The 19102-nt window shown below is 35.9% G+C and overlaps 1 protein-coding gene across 1 annotated transcript; it reads right to left on the bottom strand.

Annotated features, from left to right (window-relative positions):
* Window positions 1-296: 296 nt before the first annotated feature.
* On the bottom strand, window positions 297-16020 carry LOC126814264 (uncharacterized). The gene is made up of 7 exons (XM_050539322.2): window positions 15818-16020; window positions 9893-10596; window positions 8008-8235; window positions 6474-6646; window positions 5103-5304; window positions 4249-4488; window positions 297-3859 (listed from the first exon to the last, which is right to left on the bottom strand). The coding sequence occupies exons 2-7, from the start codon at window positions 10464-10466 to the stop codon at window positions 3186-3188; spliced, it is 2091 nt and encodes a 696-aa protein (XP_050395279.1). The 5' UTR covers window positions 10467-10596; window positions 15818-16020; the 3' UTR covers window positions 297-3185.
* Between the last annotated feature and the right edge of the window lie 3082 nt (window positions 16021-19102).

Below are 19102 nucleotides of genomic sequence, written 5' to 3'. Positions count from 1 at the left end.
GAAGCGGGTGAAATTTTTGCATAGTCTTGGTCATCATTACTAAAATCATTAATATAAACAGCAGTCTCGATTATCCACTTTTTCTGATTTAATTATCAATGGCCGTTAGCGGCATATAGGAATCTAATCCAGCCAACATCGAAGGCTAGCCTTAACTTCGAGAGGTTATTATGGTCTGGATAAGTTAATTAATGTCTAATTGATAATTTAGATAACATTTCAGGCCTAAAGAAAGACTTGTAATAAGCAGATTTTGCTCTTGCATAATGCATGTTTAATTAGAAATAACCAGTTAATTGTGCACGATTATAAAGTTTTATTCACTAAGTATTTCTGGGAATTCTCTTTTAAGAGTGAAAGTATCGGTAACAACAGTGAGTTCATTTCATTTATACAATTAAAATATTTTAATACTTAAGGTATAAGACTAATTAATAGCAAATTGACAGATATATATATATAAGAATTGCAGAGAAAGACTACTAAATCTATTTGCATTTTGATGCACTAGTATCCAGTACATAATTTGTGTCAATTCTTTGTAAATAGTCACTTTAAGTGAAAGAAACAACAAATATACACACCAAAACACACAACAATAATAATAAATATTTACAAATATTAAAACAACCATTATCATTAACAAAACACATATTTTAGTTTTAAAAAAAACCCTGACTTAAAGTCTCAATCAATAAATGTCTACAAGTATACAAAAAATACATACATATATATTACAAACACAAATCTGTATTTTAAAGTCCTGATCCCCATTTGCATTTTTGCTAAAATATCTAATTTCTCAAAGCTTAATGCACACTAAATATGTACTCAGATTGATTATTTAACATTTAAATAAGAAAACAAAATCAAAGTACATGTATCAACTTTAGATAACCTCCCAGCTTGGATTCAATCGGGTAGTGGGGTCTTGAACTAAGTCCATCAGGATAGTAGGGTCTTGAACTAAGTTCATCAGGATAGTGGGGTCTTGAACTAAGTCCATCAGGATAGTGGGGTATTATTACGCTTGAGCAGCACAGATCGATGAAACTTCAATTTAACATAAATTTGTAAATACTGAAAGAAATGAACCATTTTTGGGCTGATATGTCTATTAGAGATTCAACTTTTGCATTATTGTAGCCTGCAAGGGATTCTTACAGCACTAAATTGTGCATCAGACCTTTGAAGGAGAGACCGGTAAATTATGCCAGTCAATTGTGTACATAAAATTTGTGCTGTCCAAAGTTTCGGATTAAATAATGTTTTCAGAAATAAAACGAGGAGATATTTTATACTGGAAAATGTGCTGGGAAAATTTGTGGCAATTGTGCATTTCACGGCATTCCATTTTATCAACATTAAAAATGGCATAATTTTGTGTCACGAGGAAAGATTTCAGATTAAATAACATGCTAAAATATGTGACAAAACAGGGGATTATTAAATGTATTTTCACACCTTTCCATGTTGACAAATGCAGTCAAGTGACACTAGACTAAATACTTCTGTCACCAGGCAAGATTTCAGATTAAATATGTAGAAATCACATGAAAAATGGATAAAAGACAAGTTATATAGTTACCCTCTAGATCAGTTACAAACCTAATTACAAATTAACAGTTTGTTAAAATGCTGTTTAATTATACATTTGAACTAGCTGATTATGTACATATGCTAAGTGGTCAATTATATATTGACCTTAACTGGTTAATTATTTAACCAGATAATTATATACTTGAATTAACCAGCTGATTATATACTTGAATTAACCGGCATACTTGACATTAACTGATTATTTATATACTTAACCGGCTGATTATATACTTGAATCAACCAGCTAATTATATAACTGAAGCAACCGGCTAATTATATAATTGAATTAACCAGCTAAATATATCCTTGAATTAAATTAACCAGCTAATCATATACTTGACATTAACTGGTTAATTATATACTTAACCGGTTAATTAAATACAGCTAATTATATACCTTAATTAATCAGGTAATCGTATACTTTCATTAACCGGGTAATTATATACTTTAACCAGCAGATTATATCCATGAATTTACCAGCTAATTTTATACCTAAAATTAACTGGTTAATTATATACAGCTAATTACATACTTGAATTAATCGGCTAATTAAATACTTGACATTAACCGGTTAATTATATACATCTAATTATATATCTGACATAAATTAATATCACAGAAACTAATCACGGTAATGATCACAGATCAAAGTCGTAGAATATAAATATAAAACAAGAAGTTAATGCACACTAGATTTATTGAACCAGGAGCTGGGCCCCAAGCGGTACTCATCTTGTTCTTTTTCGTCTTGGGGGCGACTCTCTTTGACAAAAGCCAAAGGCTCTGTAAATGCTTGTTCCTTGTATAATTGCAAGGGGTTGACGGCATCGATTTTTATATGATGTCACAATTCCAAGATGAGGATGATGATTAATACTTGGTTCATGGTCCCTATAGTAGGCTACTATCATACTTGTTGTGTTATACATATAACATATTCTAAATATCTGGGTGATGCACAACCAAGGGCCTGGCAAGGAACAGTATCTAGTCATTCAGATGGGTTGAAAAATCCAAGGCCTTGTGTGTACGTTGACGTGCATGTAAAGGACCCCTTGGCAGTTGGGATTCGGTGGGTTATATAACAACTCTTCCAGATCCTAGTGTAGTAAAGACAAGTAAAACGAAATTTTAAACTATAAAAAACGAAACGAAATAGGGTCTGTGTTTTAATTGGATTGGAAGTGTGCTACAGTATGAGGAAATTGTTGCGTGGACAATGAAACGGTCTGTTACAACAAGTTACAACTAGAAACATCAATACAGATTGATTAATCAAATGTCTGACATCATAGGGTCAAAAGCCGATCTTATGACCTCTGACATGACCTTCCACTACAACCGGTCAGATCTTCATGTAGTAGAGGCCATTGAAAGTATAAAAAATCGAAACGAAAAATATAGATCTGTATTTTAATCAGATTGGCACACTTCATGGCATATGCCAATCTTCTTTAGCATGGTTGGTGCAGAAAAGTAGGACGTTAAACCCCATTTAATTTCTAAATATTAATGGGCTTTTAGAAGTAACTCTTAATATTGTCTGTAACTATAACTTATTAATCTGAAATAAAATTTGTGCATCATCACAGATAAGTAACATAATCTGTTGGTAGTTTAAATACTTCCTTTTCTGAACTACTGCATTCTGGGACATCATTAGTATCACATGACGTGGTAGCTTTCTCTGACTGGTTCGCGAAAAAATTAGAAAATGTCCTAATATCGATGTTGTCACGTTTTTTCCCACTTTTCTCCCATGTACTAGATTTAAACTTGGATGCGATAAATGTTTTTGGCAAGGTATCGTGTGCCTGCCATTTTTTACTGAAAATATTAACGAAACATCCATTCGTATCACTACTGAGTTCCGGATTTTCGCCATCAATTAATTCAGATTCATTCAAAGATAACTTTCTTGCTATGTCAGTTTTATCCTCTTTGAAACTTGATGTTGAATCTTTTGATAATTTTCTCTGATTTGTCAAATCTTGCTTCACATCTGCGTTCTTTACATCGTTGTCGTCTGCGTTTTTTGCAACAATGTGAGCCACAACCCGGGTGTATCCTTCCTCGTTGGTTTCCTCTCTAACATTAGTAAACGTTACAACAGTATTTTCCGTTCTGTCTTTCGAGATGGTTTTATCGGAAGCAATGGCAGCATTCGTTGAACTATGAACCAGTACTTCTACTTCCTGTGAGTCTTCCAGACGAGTCAGCATTGTCCAGTTCTCTGTACTGTTGAGATTCTCATATACATCTGAAAACAGATGAAATGAGCTTGATCATTGCTATGTATTTTGGTGTCAGAAATTGATATCTACTTAGATCTAATTCTAATTGTTGTGTCAGTAAGTGATATTTAGCTGGATCTAATTCTAATTGTTGTGTCAGTAAGTGATATTTAGCTGGATCTAATTCAAATTGACATTATTTAGATCTAATTCTAATTACTGTGGTTTGATATTTACAAAGATTTAAGACTGTTCTTTACCTTGATCGGTTATGGATTGATATTTACCTGGATCTAATTCTAATTGATATTTACCTGGACCTAATTCTAATTGATAATAACCTAGATCTAATTCTTGATATTTACCAAGATCTAATTCTCATTGATATTTACTTAGATCCATTATTGATATTTACCTAAATCTAACTCTTGTGTCCCCATGTCAAATTGTTCTTCCCGTATATTTCTTGCTAAATCATGTGCATGGTCATGAAGCATTCTATTCTGTATTGTTTGTTGTCGTCGACGATGTCTCCGTCGTTTGTGTAGTTTATATCCCACAACAGCTGGTACTATAATAAACCAGGATCCGGCCAATACAGCTCCGGCGGCCAATGCTAAACTGGCTAATACTGCACCACCCAATAACTTACCACCTTTAAATATAGAACAAAACACGATGTAATTTACATTTGGCATTTTTCAAACCTGGTTCTCAATTTTTAGGGGCAAGTGTGGAGATCACAGTGGCTAAGTGGGAAAAACGCTGGCTCGCTAGCCTGGACGTTGGGTGTTCGATCCCTGCATTGGCCGAAAAGTTCATCCAGATTTCCTGCTTGTAAGTGATACAGTGATACACATTGCTGTGCATGTAAAGATCAATTGACCATTGGATTTATAAGAGTAGGCCGTAGTGCCGCTGTCCGGGCAAAATTTCCCTCACAGTACACTGTATGGCATATGCCCGTCTTCATTAGCCCAGTTCGGAGCAGAACAGTAGGACGTTAAAGCCCATTTCATTTCATTTCATTTCATTTTGTCTAGTCCTTTGGATGGGATGAAAACTAACTCTCAAGGGTTCTTTTACGTGTACACAGGACCTTGTTCTTTTGTCCCGCCTGAACCACTAGACACTGTTCATTGCCAGCCCTGTGTCATGCAGCCCTCATGCCAAATGTTAAGGGTTCTAGTAAGTGCACACCAACATGAACATGGGACCTCAATTTTTGGACAGCATACAACAAATGAGAGAAATAAAAATTTAACTTACCAAAAACCACTCCCCGCAGAAAGCGTCTGGTTCCTGGTCGATTAGGTAATAAATTATATTTACATCCTAGTGGACTGAAACGACTAAAATGGTTGCCCAATAATTTTAGACTGCGGAAACGTTTACCACATCGATAACAGAAGCTTGTATGACAGGAAGAACAACTCATGTTATCACAACCGGATACCCTCTGAATAAATATCTACAATTATACAAAAATTTCTACAATTATACAAAATATCTACAATTATACAAAATATCCAGTTATACAACATACATAAGTATACAAAAATATGAATACAAAAATAACCACAAAAAGAACTACAATTATACAAAATATACAAACAAATAAACAAAACTTTAACTAAATCATGGTCAGTTATGAATTGGATGTCCCTCTCACTCATTGAAATGTGGATACCTGGGGCTGCTCCCCTCCCCCACCCCTACTATTACACTAATGCTATGTTCCCACTGCCGTGTGATGCGTTAAAATAGGATTGTCCATATTGAGTCCATGAACTGCTAAGTGCAGATCCGTTTCGATACGATCAACACGACTGACCTCAACGCATGATAAAATCAAATAGGATCACCTTGGGGCTGCTCCCCTCCCCTACCATTACACTAATGCTATGTTCCCACTGCCGTGTGATGCGTTAAAATAGGATTGTCCCTATTGAGTCCATGAACTGCTATGACTGACCTCAACGCATGATAAAATCGAATAGGATCCCCACAATTACTCCAGGAATAAAACAACGCTTTCAATCGTAGCACGAATCGTGATAGTGGGAACCTAGCATTAGCAATATACAACCATATTTCGACTGTATTCAAATTTTAATTTGATTAATGAAAAGGGACCTGGACGTCTATTAGTGCTGGGTATCGCCACTGCAGTTGCGACATGACACGCACTGCTACTAAGTTGCTACAATACGAGTCAAATCACAATTCATAACCAGGTCGATATTTACCAAGAAAACAACAAGATAAATCAATAATTGATATTTTAAGTCTTGCCGATGTCGTAGAAATGAAACTTTTATATCATGATATTGATATGAATCAAAATAAGGAACAAAACAATTTAAGAAAAAAGAATTGTGAAATATCGATTAGGCGTCTTGTGATTCAATACGCGAATCGTGAGCAGGTGAATCGCAATACATCAATTGAATGAATGAATTAAAATACTTATAATGCGCCATTTCCAGAAAACTGCTCAACCGCGCATGGGAAAACTCATCAATGACACAAGAGGAAAACACTAGTTAAATATGAGTCTTTCACAGTAAGCTACACGGAAAAAGTGTGTCTTCAGTCTCGATTCAACGATATATCGTGCCAGCACCAGAGTCTACTTACTTTACATGTGGGACACTTTTGAGCATTAAGCTGGCCGTTCATCTGTTGATGTGCCCAGGTTTGTAACATGCGATCACCTTTACGATATTCTTTACATGAGATCATTTCATGCCACGGAGCCTGACAGGGAAAACACCACTGTAATTCACATTTCTCACACATTACTTCCAGACCTGTAACATACAACAGTACAACTAAAGATGGGTTGCCAGGCAACAAGACATACACCACTAAAACTAAATCTACATTAGTCATGAGAAGCTCAATGATGTGTTCAATGAAAGTGCAATAAGGTGTTCAATGAGCTCAATGAGAAATGATTTAAACATACATTATGCAAAAGCTAAATCTGCCAATTGCAGGTCTTTCTTTAGGCCTGAAATGTTATCTAAATTATTAATTAGACATTAATTAACTTATCCAGGCCATAATCAACTCTTGATGGCATCGCTAGAAAGCGATATTTACTGGATTATGATCCCATTTGCTTCTCGACTTCCATTCATAATTTAATCATGAAATGGATGATCGAGACTATGTTTTTTATCGTACAGACTTTAGTAATGATGATCAAGGCTAGGTCAAACTTTCAATCGCTTAATTCTCAGTTCATAGTGGATCAATTTGACAGAAATTTTCAGCAAATTGCCTTTACATTATCTAGTTTTTAACTATTATAGTGAGAACGGCCAGCTCTTTATCTTATCTCCCATAATGTATCTTTAAGGTAATTTTTATTCTTTGAATTCACTTTAGAGAGAGAGAAATGGAGTTTAACGTCCACTCGGCACAAACTAGGTAATTTTGGGACTAACATATGGTTCAATTTTATTTCAATAATTCGCTTGCGTGTAGGGGTCCCGGAGAAAACCCACGAGGTTGGACAGGGGACCCTACTCCTTGTCACGTACAACCATGGAATCCAAACCACACCAGTTGACTCAGCATGCACGCGCTAACCATTCGGCCATCCAATGCACGCGCTAACCATTCAGCCATCCAATTCTCTTTATTGAAGAATGATAGAAAACATGGTTTTCCTTAAAAAGTATTTTGTCCAAAAGTAAATCTAGACATTATAACAGTTTCAGTTTCCAGTATAAAGCCTATTGTTTAAATCTTAATATTCATTATAGTAAAGGAACGTCTTTAGCAGTGGGAGGAAACCGGAGGACAGGCGACCCTATTCCATGTCATGTACAACTGGGGAATCGAAACCACACCAGTTGACTCAATGACAGACTTTATGATACAACGCACGCTAAATATTTGGCCATCTGCCCCCCCACCCCACCCCCGAAGGACTAGACATGCTTTGTTTCTAATTGTTTGTTTCTAATTAATATCAATATTGTAAGGTTCTTTTTTTTATAAACAATATTTTTATTCAGTAAACATCTGAATTTGAATTGGCGAACAGGCTATGTCTATGTATAACACCTCTCTTCGATTAGAAACAGTTTAAATATATACATACGTAATTGCATGTCAATATTACCCTTAAACTCGATTACAGTCACCATTTTCTATTTACCTTTCTTCTTAACAATCTTATTTTCTAGTTGATCCATGCTAACATGTTTAACATGGCTACACCGTGGACAAGTTTTAATACAGGGATCTTTATTGGCATCAATCAGGTAACGATAGAACTTCTCCTTTAAATCAAGTGGTAACAATGCAAGGATCTCATCACGATGTATGTAAGAATCACACAGTGAATCCGGACATCCAATCTTTACATGACCATCGTTAACTCGCCCTGTAATAAAAGATCAGTAAATAAGATCATTATCATCATTAACTCGTCCTTTAATAAAAGATGTAACAAAATGACCATTAATTGAACATAACCATCATTCATTCACCCTGTATAATGGATCAGAAATGAAATGAAAGGGGGATTTATAAGCTACTTTTCTGTACCATCAAAACGTTTCCTCTTATTATGTGTCATGTTTCAACTGCGTTACACGGGATATCCCCATCCTGCACCACGGACATTAGGAAAGTTCTTCCGGATTTTTAAGCATGGTTTCCCCTTGTCAGTGGTGCAGGAAATTCTGCACAGAGATCCATCTACTTCGAGAATAAATCTGCCCTGAATGGCCGCCATATCCAAAATTTTGTATACTGTTTTGTAATGTGGTTCTACTCCGTTTCACATCTGTCATACACGCAAAGACTTATTAAACCTATTCAATTCCATTAAATGGAAGCAGAATAAATACTTCTCAAAATTCTCGAAGAATACTTAGTGTTTTCGACTAGTCATCGATTGAGGACTTAAAATGTCATTCAAATTGCTTAGTGTCTGTAGTGTTCTCAATTGGAGCTACAATGTAACTGTAGGCAGGCAGCCTAAGTTTAGTATGTGGTGCAGGACATCGGGTCCAGCACCAAGATTAAAAAGAGAGAGAAAAATGGAGTTTAAAGGAGCTAAATCGCTAATATTTTGGACCTAGAAATTGGCAAAAATGAGTCGCAACACATATAATAATGTAATATGAATTTATATAAACTGTTTTACATTCAATCGTGTCCGTTTTACTGTGAATTGTCATCAGTTATGTTCGACGAAATACGCCAGACGTCTCAGCCGCAAGTCAGTTTCTAGCGTCTGGTTATTCCAGTCAACACCGATAGTATTTATTGCGCATGCTCTCCAAGTAAGAATATGATATCACTGTTTGACATGACTTGTGGAATATGTCTAGCCTCATTCTTTGAGCACCTTGTTACAAATGGCGCTGAAACGCATTATGGTACACGATTCGTGTACCAATGGTAAAATGTTTATGTTGTCTTAAATATTGGATATCAGAAGTCCATCTTTTCCAGGTAAGATCACAACACCAATGCTGATTTAAATTGCAAAATAATTCGTGTTTTCAATGTCTTAGATTTTGGATGATATTGAGTTACGGACTTAGCTACTTTAATGTCCACCCTACACAAACTAGGTTATTTTGAGACTAACACCTGGTTCAGCTGGGAGAACTCGAGGTTGGACAGGCGACTCTACCATGGTGAATCAAAACCACACCGTTTGACACAATGACAGACATTTCGATCCCCATTCAGTCAACGAACCCCAGCATTAAATCTCCTATTTAGTGAATCATCGTTGTACTCATTGAGCCACTGTGGCTTCCACTAAAATTACACAAGTTGAGAGAGAGAGAGAGAGAGAGAGAGAGAGAGAGAGAGAGATGGGGTTTAACATTTACTCGACACAAACTAGGTCATTTCAGGACTAACATATGGTTCAATATTTTATTTACATAATTTGCTTGCGCGTAGGGGTTTTTAGCAGTGGGAGGAAACCGGAGGCCCCGGAGAAAACCCACGGGGTTGGACAGGCGCACGTGCTAACCATTCAGTCATCCACCCACCCTCGTTACACAAGTTGAACTTACCTTCTAAATATGTATTTAAACATTGAGAACAAATACGTGTTTCACAACATAATCTTTTACGTACAGTTCTATGATCATAGCAAATCTCACATAATGACTCTTCTTCAGGGCTCTGTGGAAATAAAGGGGTTCCATTAACGCCTTCATTTCTATCTAAATGAAAATGATTATTGGGATGATTAATGTCGAAGACTTCGTCAAATTCATCATCATGATAATCAACGGCGAAGAGTTCGTCAAATTCATCATCATCATCATCATCATGCTCATCATCATCATAAGCCCACAAATAATCACTATCATCATCCCTAAATGTAGGCTTCGGTGGTCCAGTATTATTATCATCAATAGATTTGGATGGTCCAGCAGTCATTTCGATAGGCTTTGATGTTTCAGATCTGTCATCAGTAGACCTTGAAGTTCCAGGCTCATCATTCGTTTCAAATGTTGCAGGATTATCTTTAGTAAACTTGGATTTTCCAGACATTAACTTATCCCCAGTAGACTTGGATGTACCAGTAGATAATTTAGTTGTCTCAGGGGATGCATTTACAGTTGGTTGGTAATCTTTCATTCTATCTTCTGTGAGTTGATTTTTTGCACCAAAAAGGTAATATTGTTATAGTTTCTCTGGATACCTCTGATTAAAATTTGATGACTATCATCCACACGTCTATGAACTTTGAGTAAAAATTTTTCATTTTCTGAAAAAAGACAAAACACAAGCTTTTATTAGATTTGAAATTTAGTTCTGACAAATATTGATAGCTCCTAGAATATCATGTCAGTGAATTACAAGGAAATGAAACTAAGTACAAGCAGTTGTCATGCAAGTTGCGCCCACATTTTACAAGAGATGGACAGAAAACAAGCTAAAAAAAGTGATTTTTCGTACAATCAGGGGCCATAATCCAAGAAGTTATGTGTGAACATTGACAGGAACCGAGATTTTTTGGGTTATAAACATCCATTTCAAGTTTCATCGAAATTGGATAAAAATTGTGATCTCTAGAGTGTCCACAAGCTAAAAACAGGAAGTTATGATCCGAAATGCGTGAATATCAAAAGGAAACAAGATCTTTGGGATATAAACATGCATTCCAAGTTTCATCAAAATCGGATGAAAATTGTGACGTCTAGAGGGTCCACAACCTTGATATACCATATTTTACACTATTTGCGTACAAGGGACGGACATTTTGTCTGGCAGTTTTGGTCCGATTTTTGCAAAATTCGAACTCAACCATCATTAGGGTGTAACGGTGATATACTAAAACGTTTTTTTAAATCGGATAAAAATTGTGACCTCTAGAGGGACCACAAGCTAAAAATGTGAATTTTAGTACTATCAGGGGCCATAATTCAGGAAGTTATGATCCAATGTGCGCGAATATCAAATTAGCAAATTTCATAACAAAATGTCGATAACAAAATGAAACAGGGTTTTATAATGGCCTACATACAGTTCTGCATTGACTGGACTAAGGAAAATGTTCATATATGCCATATTGTGTGTTATGTCAGAAATTTTGGTTGGACAGTGGCACTATGTTTTTCTCTTATTTCGAATTCCAGCCGTCATGGGGTTCTTTTATGTGCACACCAATGTGTAGGCCTACATGGGACCTTGGTTTTTCGACCCATCTGAATGCGCTTTCATTTGGCAATTTGCCAGGCTCTGTGATGTATCATTGATAAATGGGAACTCATGAAATTTCTCCGCCAACACCAGGATCTAACACACAACCTCCAGTTTAGCGAACCAATGTTTTACTCACTGAGCCACTGTGGCCTCCATGCTAACAGTCAAAATACCAGGGTTCTGATTACTGATAACTAAATGTGAGCACACACACACGGGTTAAGTATTAGTAAGAATTAACTGTATTTATTTGCTGAACGATATCGTAGACAATTACAGCACTGAACAAACAGTTGATCAGTTGATGTCTTTTTTGTTCATGGCATCGTTTTGCCTTATATTATGATGTTTCAAAGGAAAAACTCATACGTACTGTGCTAGGCTACGTAAAACCACATATCAGCTTTATTATATATTTATATTTATGGGTAATTATCTCGTGAGTGTGCATTCATGGTATCAGAGTTCCGAATTATTGAACCATCTCGAAGCGATACATTTTTGACTTTGTTTTGACAACTAGTATCTTCTACGTCCTATGTTATGAATTGACATGCAGTCTTTAGAATTTTAAGACAAAAAATTAAGCTTTTAGTGGAACGTGTTTTACAAAATCTCAACACCGTAACGGTATTGTATAGTCAAAAAATATTTTAAATTAACCAGAAAACGCAAAAACATTCACCCTTCTGAAAAGATGAAGGGGATTACACTTCAAAAATAAAATTTCTTTTTATATCGTCATAATTTCTTTGCTGTAATTTGTAGTTTATACCACTTACCACAAATCGCTCCACATTTTGTAATTGTATTAAAGTGTAGCGCAATAAAAACATGATTTTGTATTTGATTTCTTGATTCAGTAACACAGACTGATCAATTAGTATTTCTGTCCGCTTATAAAATGGTTCTTTAACATTAAGAAAAAGTAGCAATGAGAGATTTTACACTCTGTGACGGTGTTGAATTCCCGTGACAGTGTTGAAATTATGTGACGGTGTTGAGATAACATATGCCCTTATGCGAAATGATAATGCTCAGATTGATATTTTTAAATTGGTGACTTTATATAATAAACAATAACCTTATATTAGATATTATAAAAAAAAGTATGTTTACATAACAGTTTGCTACTTTACAAAAAAATATATATATTAAACCTTTCAAGAACATGTAATTTATTGAACATTTTATTCCAGACACAATCAAAACTCGTTGAATATTTGATCGATATTATCGGGAGCACATTAAAATCTTGATAAAATACTGATTTAACACTAATTAATTATACGGTTGGCATAAAAACCATGAGGTTGGAAATAAAATGTATGGGAAGTAAATGAAATATACGGGTGGTAAGTAAAACACACGGTTGGAAATGAAATATATGGGTAGTAAATAAAATATACGGGTGTCAAATAAAACACACAGTTGGAAATGAAATATATGGGTAGTAAATGAAATATACGGGTGTCAAATAAAACACACGGTTGGAAATGAAATATATTGGTAGCACGCCTGTATAACTAAAATTAGTACCATAAAAAATTTCGCCCCATGAGAAAAAAATCATCGGTATTTGATATCGGATTCGCAGTGTTTACGGATTTTATCCAGATTTCTTGATTTTTTACCTTTTTCAGATCTTCAAAGAGGACTATTTGGAGGTTTTCTGCTCAAATTTTCTTCAAATGAGGGGTCTTGCATGAAAATTGACCGATTTCTTCGGTGTGAAAGGGAGAAAGTCGATTGACGAGGCTGCCCAGAGTGCAGGAAATAGCGTTTCCGGCAGTTCAATTTGAAAATTTTTCTGGAAGCCCTCCTAGATATACATTGTCCGTCATTTTTACAGCACCCCTGAGAACACTTCCCCCTCCCACCCACCGCCACCACCCCCACCCCCGTTGCTCTGAGCTAGTTACGGCCCTGATTGGTGGTAAATGAAATATATGGTAAGAGATCAAATATACAGGTTGCAGATAAAATTTGAGGTTGACAATGAAATGTAGTCCGGGTGGGCTGATCAAACAGACAGACAGGCCCATTTCAATAGGACCTGCCTTTTTCGCTCTACAGGAATGAAATTGGATTAGGTTTGTAGTTTATCTTATTTGTGATCAACACAGTACAAATAAATGTGTTTTACAATTTCCTGGTTTAGAAAGATACACACTTTCATAGAATATGAAACTTCTCACATTCTACTCCCATCTATACAAAATGTCGGTTTCTCTATCTTTCGCTTCGCTATAAACGAGGGCGTCTGTTTACACTATCACCCTTCAATTCACAAAATGACCATTAGAAAGGGATTTGGATTCTGTATTTTCCATTAAAGCACAAGCAATCTACTCGAATTTTAAGTTTATTGTATAAAACGAATGGCCAATAACTATCTTTATCGTTATAGGATGTTTGCCATCCCAGTGGAGAATTAGAGCAGGAGCCCAGGAGGTAAACCTAGCTGAAAAGTGTACCAATTTTCTCCTATATGGTATCAATGTATGTATATCTGGTATCATCAGAATGTAAGTCTGCCGGGTTTCTGGCGGTGGGTGTGGTATTCCACGCCAAAATGCCACGCCCCCCCCCCCCCAACTTGTCTAGGTATTAGTATACTACGCATCCTGGCTAAAAATTTAATTTTTTAGAATACGCGAACAGTGCCTGCGAAGCTAGCCTAGTTGGGGTCGTGGCATTTTGGGGCGTGTCTGTTAGGGGTAACCCACCGCACAAACTGTCTGGCAGTGGTCATTCATGACTCCTGTGGTGGTACATAACAACTCCAAAGCTGTTTTAGGTTGTACAGATTTCAGCTAATCTAGTCTAGCATTGGTCTAAATATTAGATAACTCTTGTCGGGGATACTCCACCACTACAAATGTCTGGCAATTACATAGCTCTGTCAGGGGTACCCCACCACTAGAAATGTCTGTCAGAGTTTTTTTGTAATATCTGAAGATGTACGGTACATTGCAGTAAGATTTACGTGTGGTACACTTTTGAGCTAATCTAGCCTAGTTGGGGATCATGGCATTTAGGGCGTTGAATTACACACCCACCACCAGAAACCCGGCAGACTTACATTCTGATGATACCAGATATACATACATTGATACCAAATAGGAGAAAATTTTCAGCTAGGTTGACCCCATGGGCTCCCGGTCTAAATATCCACTCCGGTGAAATATTAGAGGAACTACATGTTATTCTACATAATTATGTTGATAAGATAAGATTTAATTTAGGCGTTGGTGAACCAAACCTCAACACCGTATTGGTTTCTCAACACCGTAACAAAACTTAATGTTACGGAGTTGAGCGTTACGGTGTTGAGAACCATGGAGTTTATGGTGTTTTGAGCCAAGAGCGCATGTGTGAGAAACGTCGTTAACGTATATTAGGTATCGGTACACCATTTCAAAATTAAATATATACATTGTTTCTGATCAAATCGACTACAAATGCAAGAAAACCACGTTACGGTGTTGATTATGAATTAATACTCGCAAGCAAAATCAGAACTTTTATTGGATTTACCTTTAACTCTATAATATTCACAGAGCTGTTTTCAATCTGGACAGGCCAGACTGACAGATATGGTTGGTGGCACGTGGTGAAGTGACCCTCGCCTCAGTAGATAAGTTATATTGCGGGAAACGGTGTTGAGCATTTTGATAGTGACAATTTAAAATTTGAATTTTAAAGATTCTACAACAATACCTTACGACTCTGTTGTATACTGAATCTGACAATAGTCCTAGTAGATGCTTATGCGCCCTGATTGGCATGATTATTTTTTTGATCAATATAGTAAAGAACAATTTGAAAAATACATGTAGTGTCAGTGACATTGAAAAGCATACCCACAGGGCCCCAGCTCTCCCATGTCTGATCTTATAAAATGTATAAACTATTTAATAAATCCAAAATTCTTATCCATATTTTCTGTAAAAATGAAGGGGAGTTACATGCAATACTTTTAAATTTTAAAATTAAAGAAAAAAAACAGAAAAAAACTCGAGTGACACAAAAACATTCAACTTTGCACACCCATGGGATAATCACCCTTATATCACACTGATTATTTTGAAATTCAATTCAAACTAATTAACGGGTAGTTTAATTTCATGCCTGCATATGCCTGTGACTGAGTTGAGGAGACAAGCAAACATCCAAAGAAAGAAGTCAAACTGTGCAGTTTACTAGTTTAGTAGTTAGCAGACACACATTCATTCACATTTCATTTACTTAGTTCAATAGTTGGCAATGAAATTACTTACCCAATACTTTACTTGTATATCGTAACCAACGTGTTCCAGCGTAGCATATCAGTCGGAGAAAGTTGGGAATCAAAACTAAAGACCTAAAATATTCTTGCAATCTTCCGCATTGGTCATGGATACCTCTGAAATAGTTTATTACTAAATATAGATCATTTATTAATAAATATACCATAACATCGCCATTATTATTATTGTCGTCATTTTCTGGCAAAGGTGCTAAATATAGCCAGCCAATCACCTTTCTCGTACCGGTCCATAATTTCACTCGACAAACCTCGGTTATTATTCATAGATCCGTGCGTGTATAAATATCTCTCTGACAGTTGTTGATCCATTTTGAGTATTTTATAATTTTACACTTTTTAAGACTGTACATATTATCTAATAGTCAAAGATCGCACCACACACGAACAAAAACCACAAAATAAGACAAATAAGCTGACAGGACACACAAAAATTACAGGCAATAAGCATAGGATTTTGCCTTTTTACACTAGAGACATAAAATATTTAACTACCGTACGTCATATCATATCAATTTTTGGATGAGAAACAATCTTTAAAAAAATCAAGATTATTAGACATTTTAAGGGCACAGTAATTTAAGTCACCAAATCGTTCATATCAATCTCAGTCTTCAGAGGGCAAACTATTTTAAATGAAAAAGTGAAATGAAATGGGCCCAGGTTCTACTGTTCTGCTCCGACTGCGCTAATGACGACGGGCATACCTCATACAATGTGCTATGAGGGAAATTTTGCCCCGGCAGCTGCACAATATGGCCTGTTCTTATATCGAACCTGCACCATTGAAAATGAACTTTCTCGGCCAACGCGACCTCCAGGCTAGCGGGCCAGCATATAAACCCACTTACTTGTCAAAGTGGCTCCAATTTTAAATGAGAAATTGGTGTTAATATAAGCATATCCAAATACAAAAAGGATCAAAAAGTCTCATCGGGCTAATAGAAAATGTGATTGGAAATCTATAGAAACCAATATAAAATTCAAATGACCTTTACCATAAAATACTATTTATCATTTTGAATAACGTTGTGCAAAATGTTTTCAAATAAAATTATTTTTTGAGCAATGTTATTTTCTATAAGTTCACGTGCATTAATGTATGTGTCTACGTGTGACGTCACGTCATACGACCTCGTTAGCATGTTGTTTTAATTTTAATTGTTTTAATAATTTTAATTATTTTTTATAGAATATAATCTACGGAAGATTAATAGTTATTATTTAGAGCTAATATAACTCGCCCCGATGGCATTCCTTTTAATAGTACTAATACTAATAGTTGCGGCCAAGCGAATAATTTATTTACTGCTGAGCAGATTGCTTTCCCTGTTCTTTCAATCAAGTTAGCCGAATGATACGCTGTATTTCATTGGATGACGTTAGCTACGTCTAAAAAGAGGATAGGTATAAACATAAGAGAGCTTCCTTGCGCGTTAATGGAGCCAAAATGATTGTTCAATCCTTTCAGTTATAACGTTACACCCTCTGTTCTTTGTTACTTTAAAAAAAAAAAAAAAAAAATACCAAGTAAATATTGAGATAGAGGAAGAAATTGTTTACTGTTTTTACAAACCGGAATATTTTCAATCATAAAAATTAGGGCACTGCAGGAGTAATACTTGGACACGGTCACACGGGGGAGGGGAACCGGAGAAGTACGTGTCGGGGCGGGGCGGCGCGGGGGGGGGGGCATTTGAGAGGTGTTTTGGGGTTTGAACGTCCCCCCCCCCCCCACACACACACAACACCTCCACGCGTGATATCTTCCTATACATGCTGTTTCCGCCCTCTCAAATAGTATACCAAAGGGCTATGTTTTTCACTTGACATCATTTGCTTCACTGCCGTTTTGTATTATTTTTTTGAAAAGTATTGGAGGAAGGTTTTGAAAGTTTCAAGTGGCAATCTTCAAAAATAAAGAAAAGTTACACTCAGAATTTGAATTTTGAACTTAAAATTAGGTTATACACATCCGTGATTGAGACCATGTTATATCCCGCATGAATTATTTGTCAATTTAAATCAACATTTATGTTGTGATCTTACGGGGAAAACATGGGCTTCTGATATCCATTAATTAAGACAAAATAAACATTTTAGCGTTGGTACACGAATCATTCGTGTACCATGGTGCATTTCAGCGCCATTTTTAACAAGGGACTCGTAGAAAGAGGGTAGATATATTCCACAAGTCATGTCAAACGGTGACGCCATATTCTTATCTGGAGAGCATGCGCAATAAATACTATCGGTATAGAGTGGAATAACCAGACTCTAGAGTTTGCCTTTCGATTGAGACTTCTGGCGTATTTCGCCGAACATAACGAATTAGAAATTGCAGTAAAAACAGAAACGATTGAATGTAAATCGGTTTATATACATTCACATTACATTATTATTATTATATGCGTTGCGACCCATTTGTGTCAATTTCTAGATCCAAAATATTAGCGATTTAGCTCCTTTAATGTCCTACATATTCCAACCTAGCTACGAGAACGTAACTAAAAACGCTGAGATATACTGATGTGCTTGTTTTTAGCTACGATTGGATGCCTTTAGTTCCAAGTGGCAAACTCAATTTCTTTATTAATGTATGTACCATCTTAATGGCTCAATACCACTCTTGTTGTAACTGAATAATATGTCCCAATCTTTATTCTGGTCAACAAATTATACTATTTTACAACATTCCAATTAATTGATGATACGAATTTCATCTTAAAAATCGCTAACATTTGGGACCTAGAAATTGACAAAAGTGGGTCGCAACGCATATACAATGTAATACTGTAATATGAATGTATATAAACTGATTTACATTCAATGGTTTCCGTTTTTACTCCAAATTCAAATCAGTTATGTTCGGCGAAATAAGCCAGCAGTCTCAATCGAGTGCAAATGTCTAGCGTCTGTTTATTCCAGTCTACATACGCCGTTCGATTTGGTGCAATGTGTCTAGCCTCGTCCCCCGAGTCTCTTTTTACAACTGGGGCTGAAGCGCATTATGGTACACGATTCGTGTACCAATGGTAAAATGTTTATTTTGTCTTAAATATTGGATATCAAAAGCCCATCTTATTCCGGTAAGATCACAACATCAATGTTGATTTAATTTGACAAATAAATCGTGTTTTCAGTGTTAAAGATTTTGGATGATATTGAGTTAGAGACTTAGCTACTTTAACACACCTAATTTAAAAAATTGGACAAATTCAACTAAATGATTTGAAAAGCCTAACGTAAACCTTTTCGA

The sequence above is a fragment of the Patella vulgata genome, chromosome 1 (assembly GCF_932274485.2).
Source record: "Patella vulgata chromosome 1, xgPatVulg1.2, whole genome shotgun sequence".
Lineage (NCBI taxonomy): Eukaryota > Metazoa > Mollusca > Gastropoda > Patellidae > Patella > Patella vulgata.
Note: the sequence above shows the minus strand (reverse complement) of the source record. Positions and strands in the feature narration are given on the sequence as shown.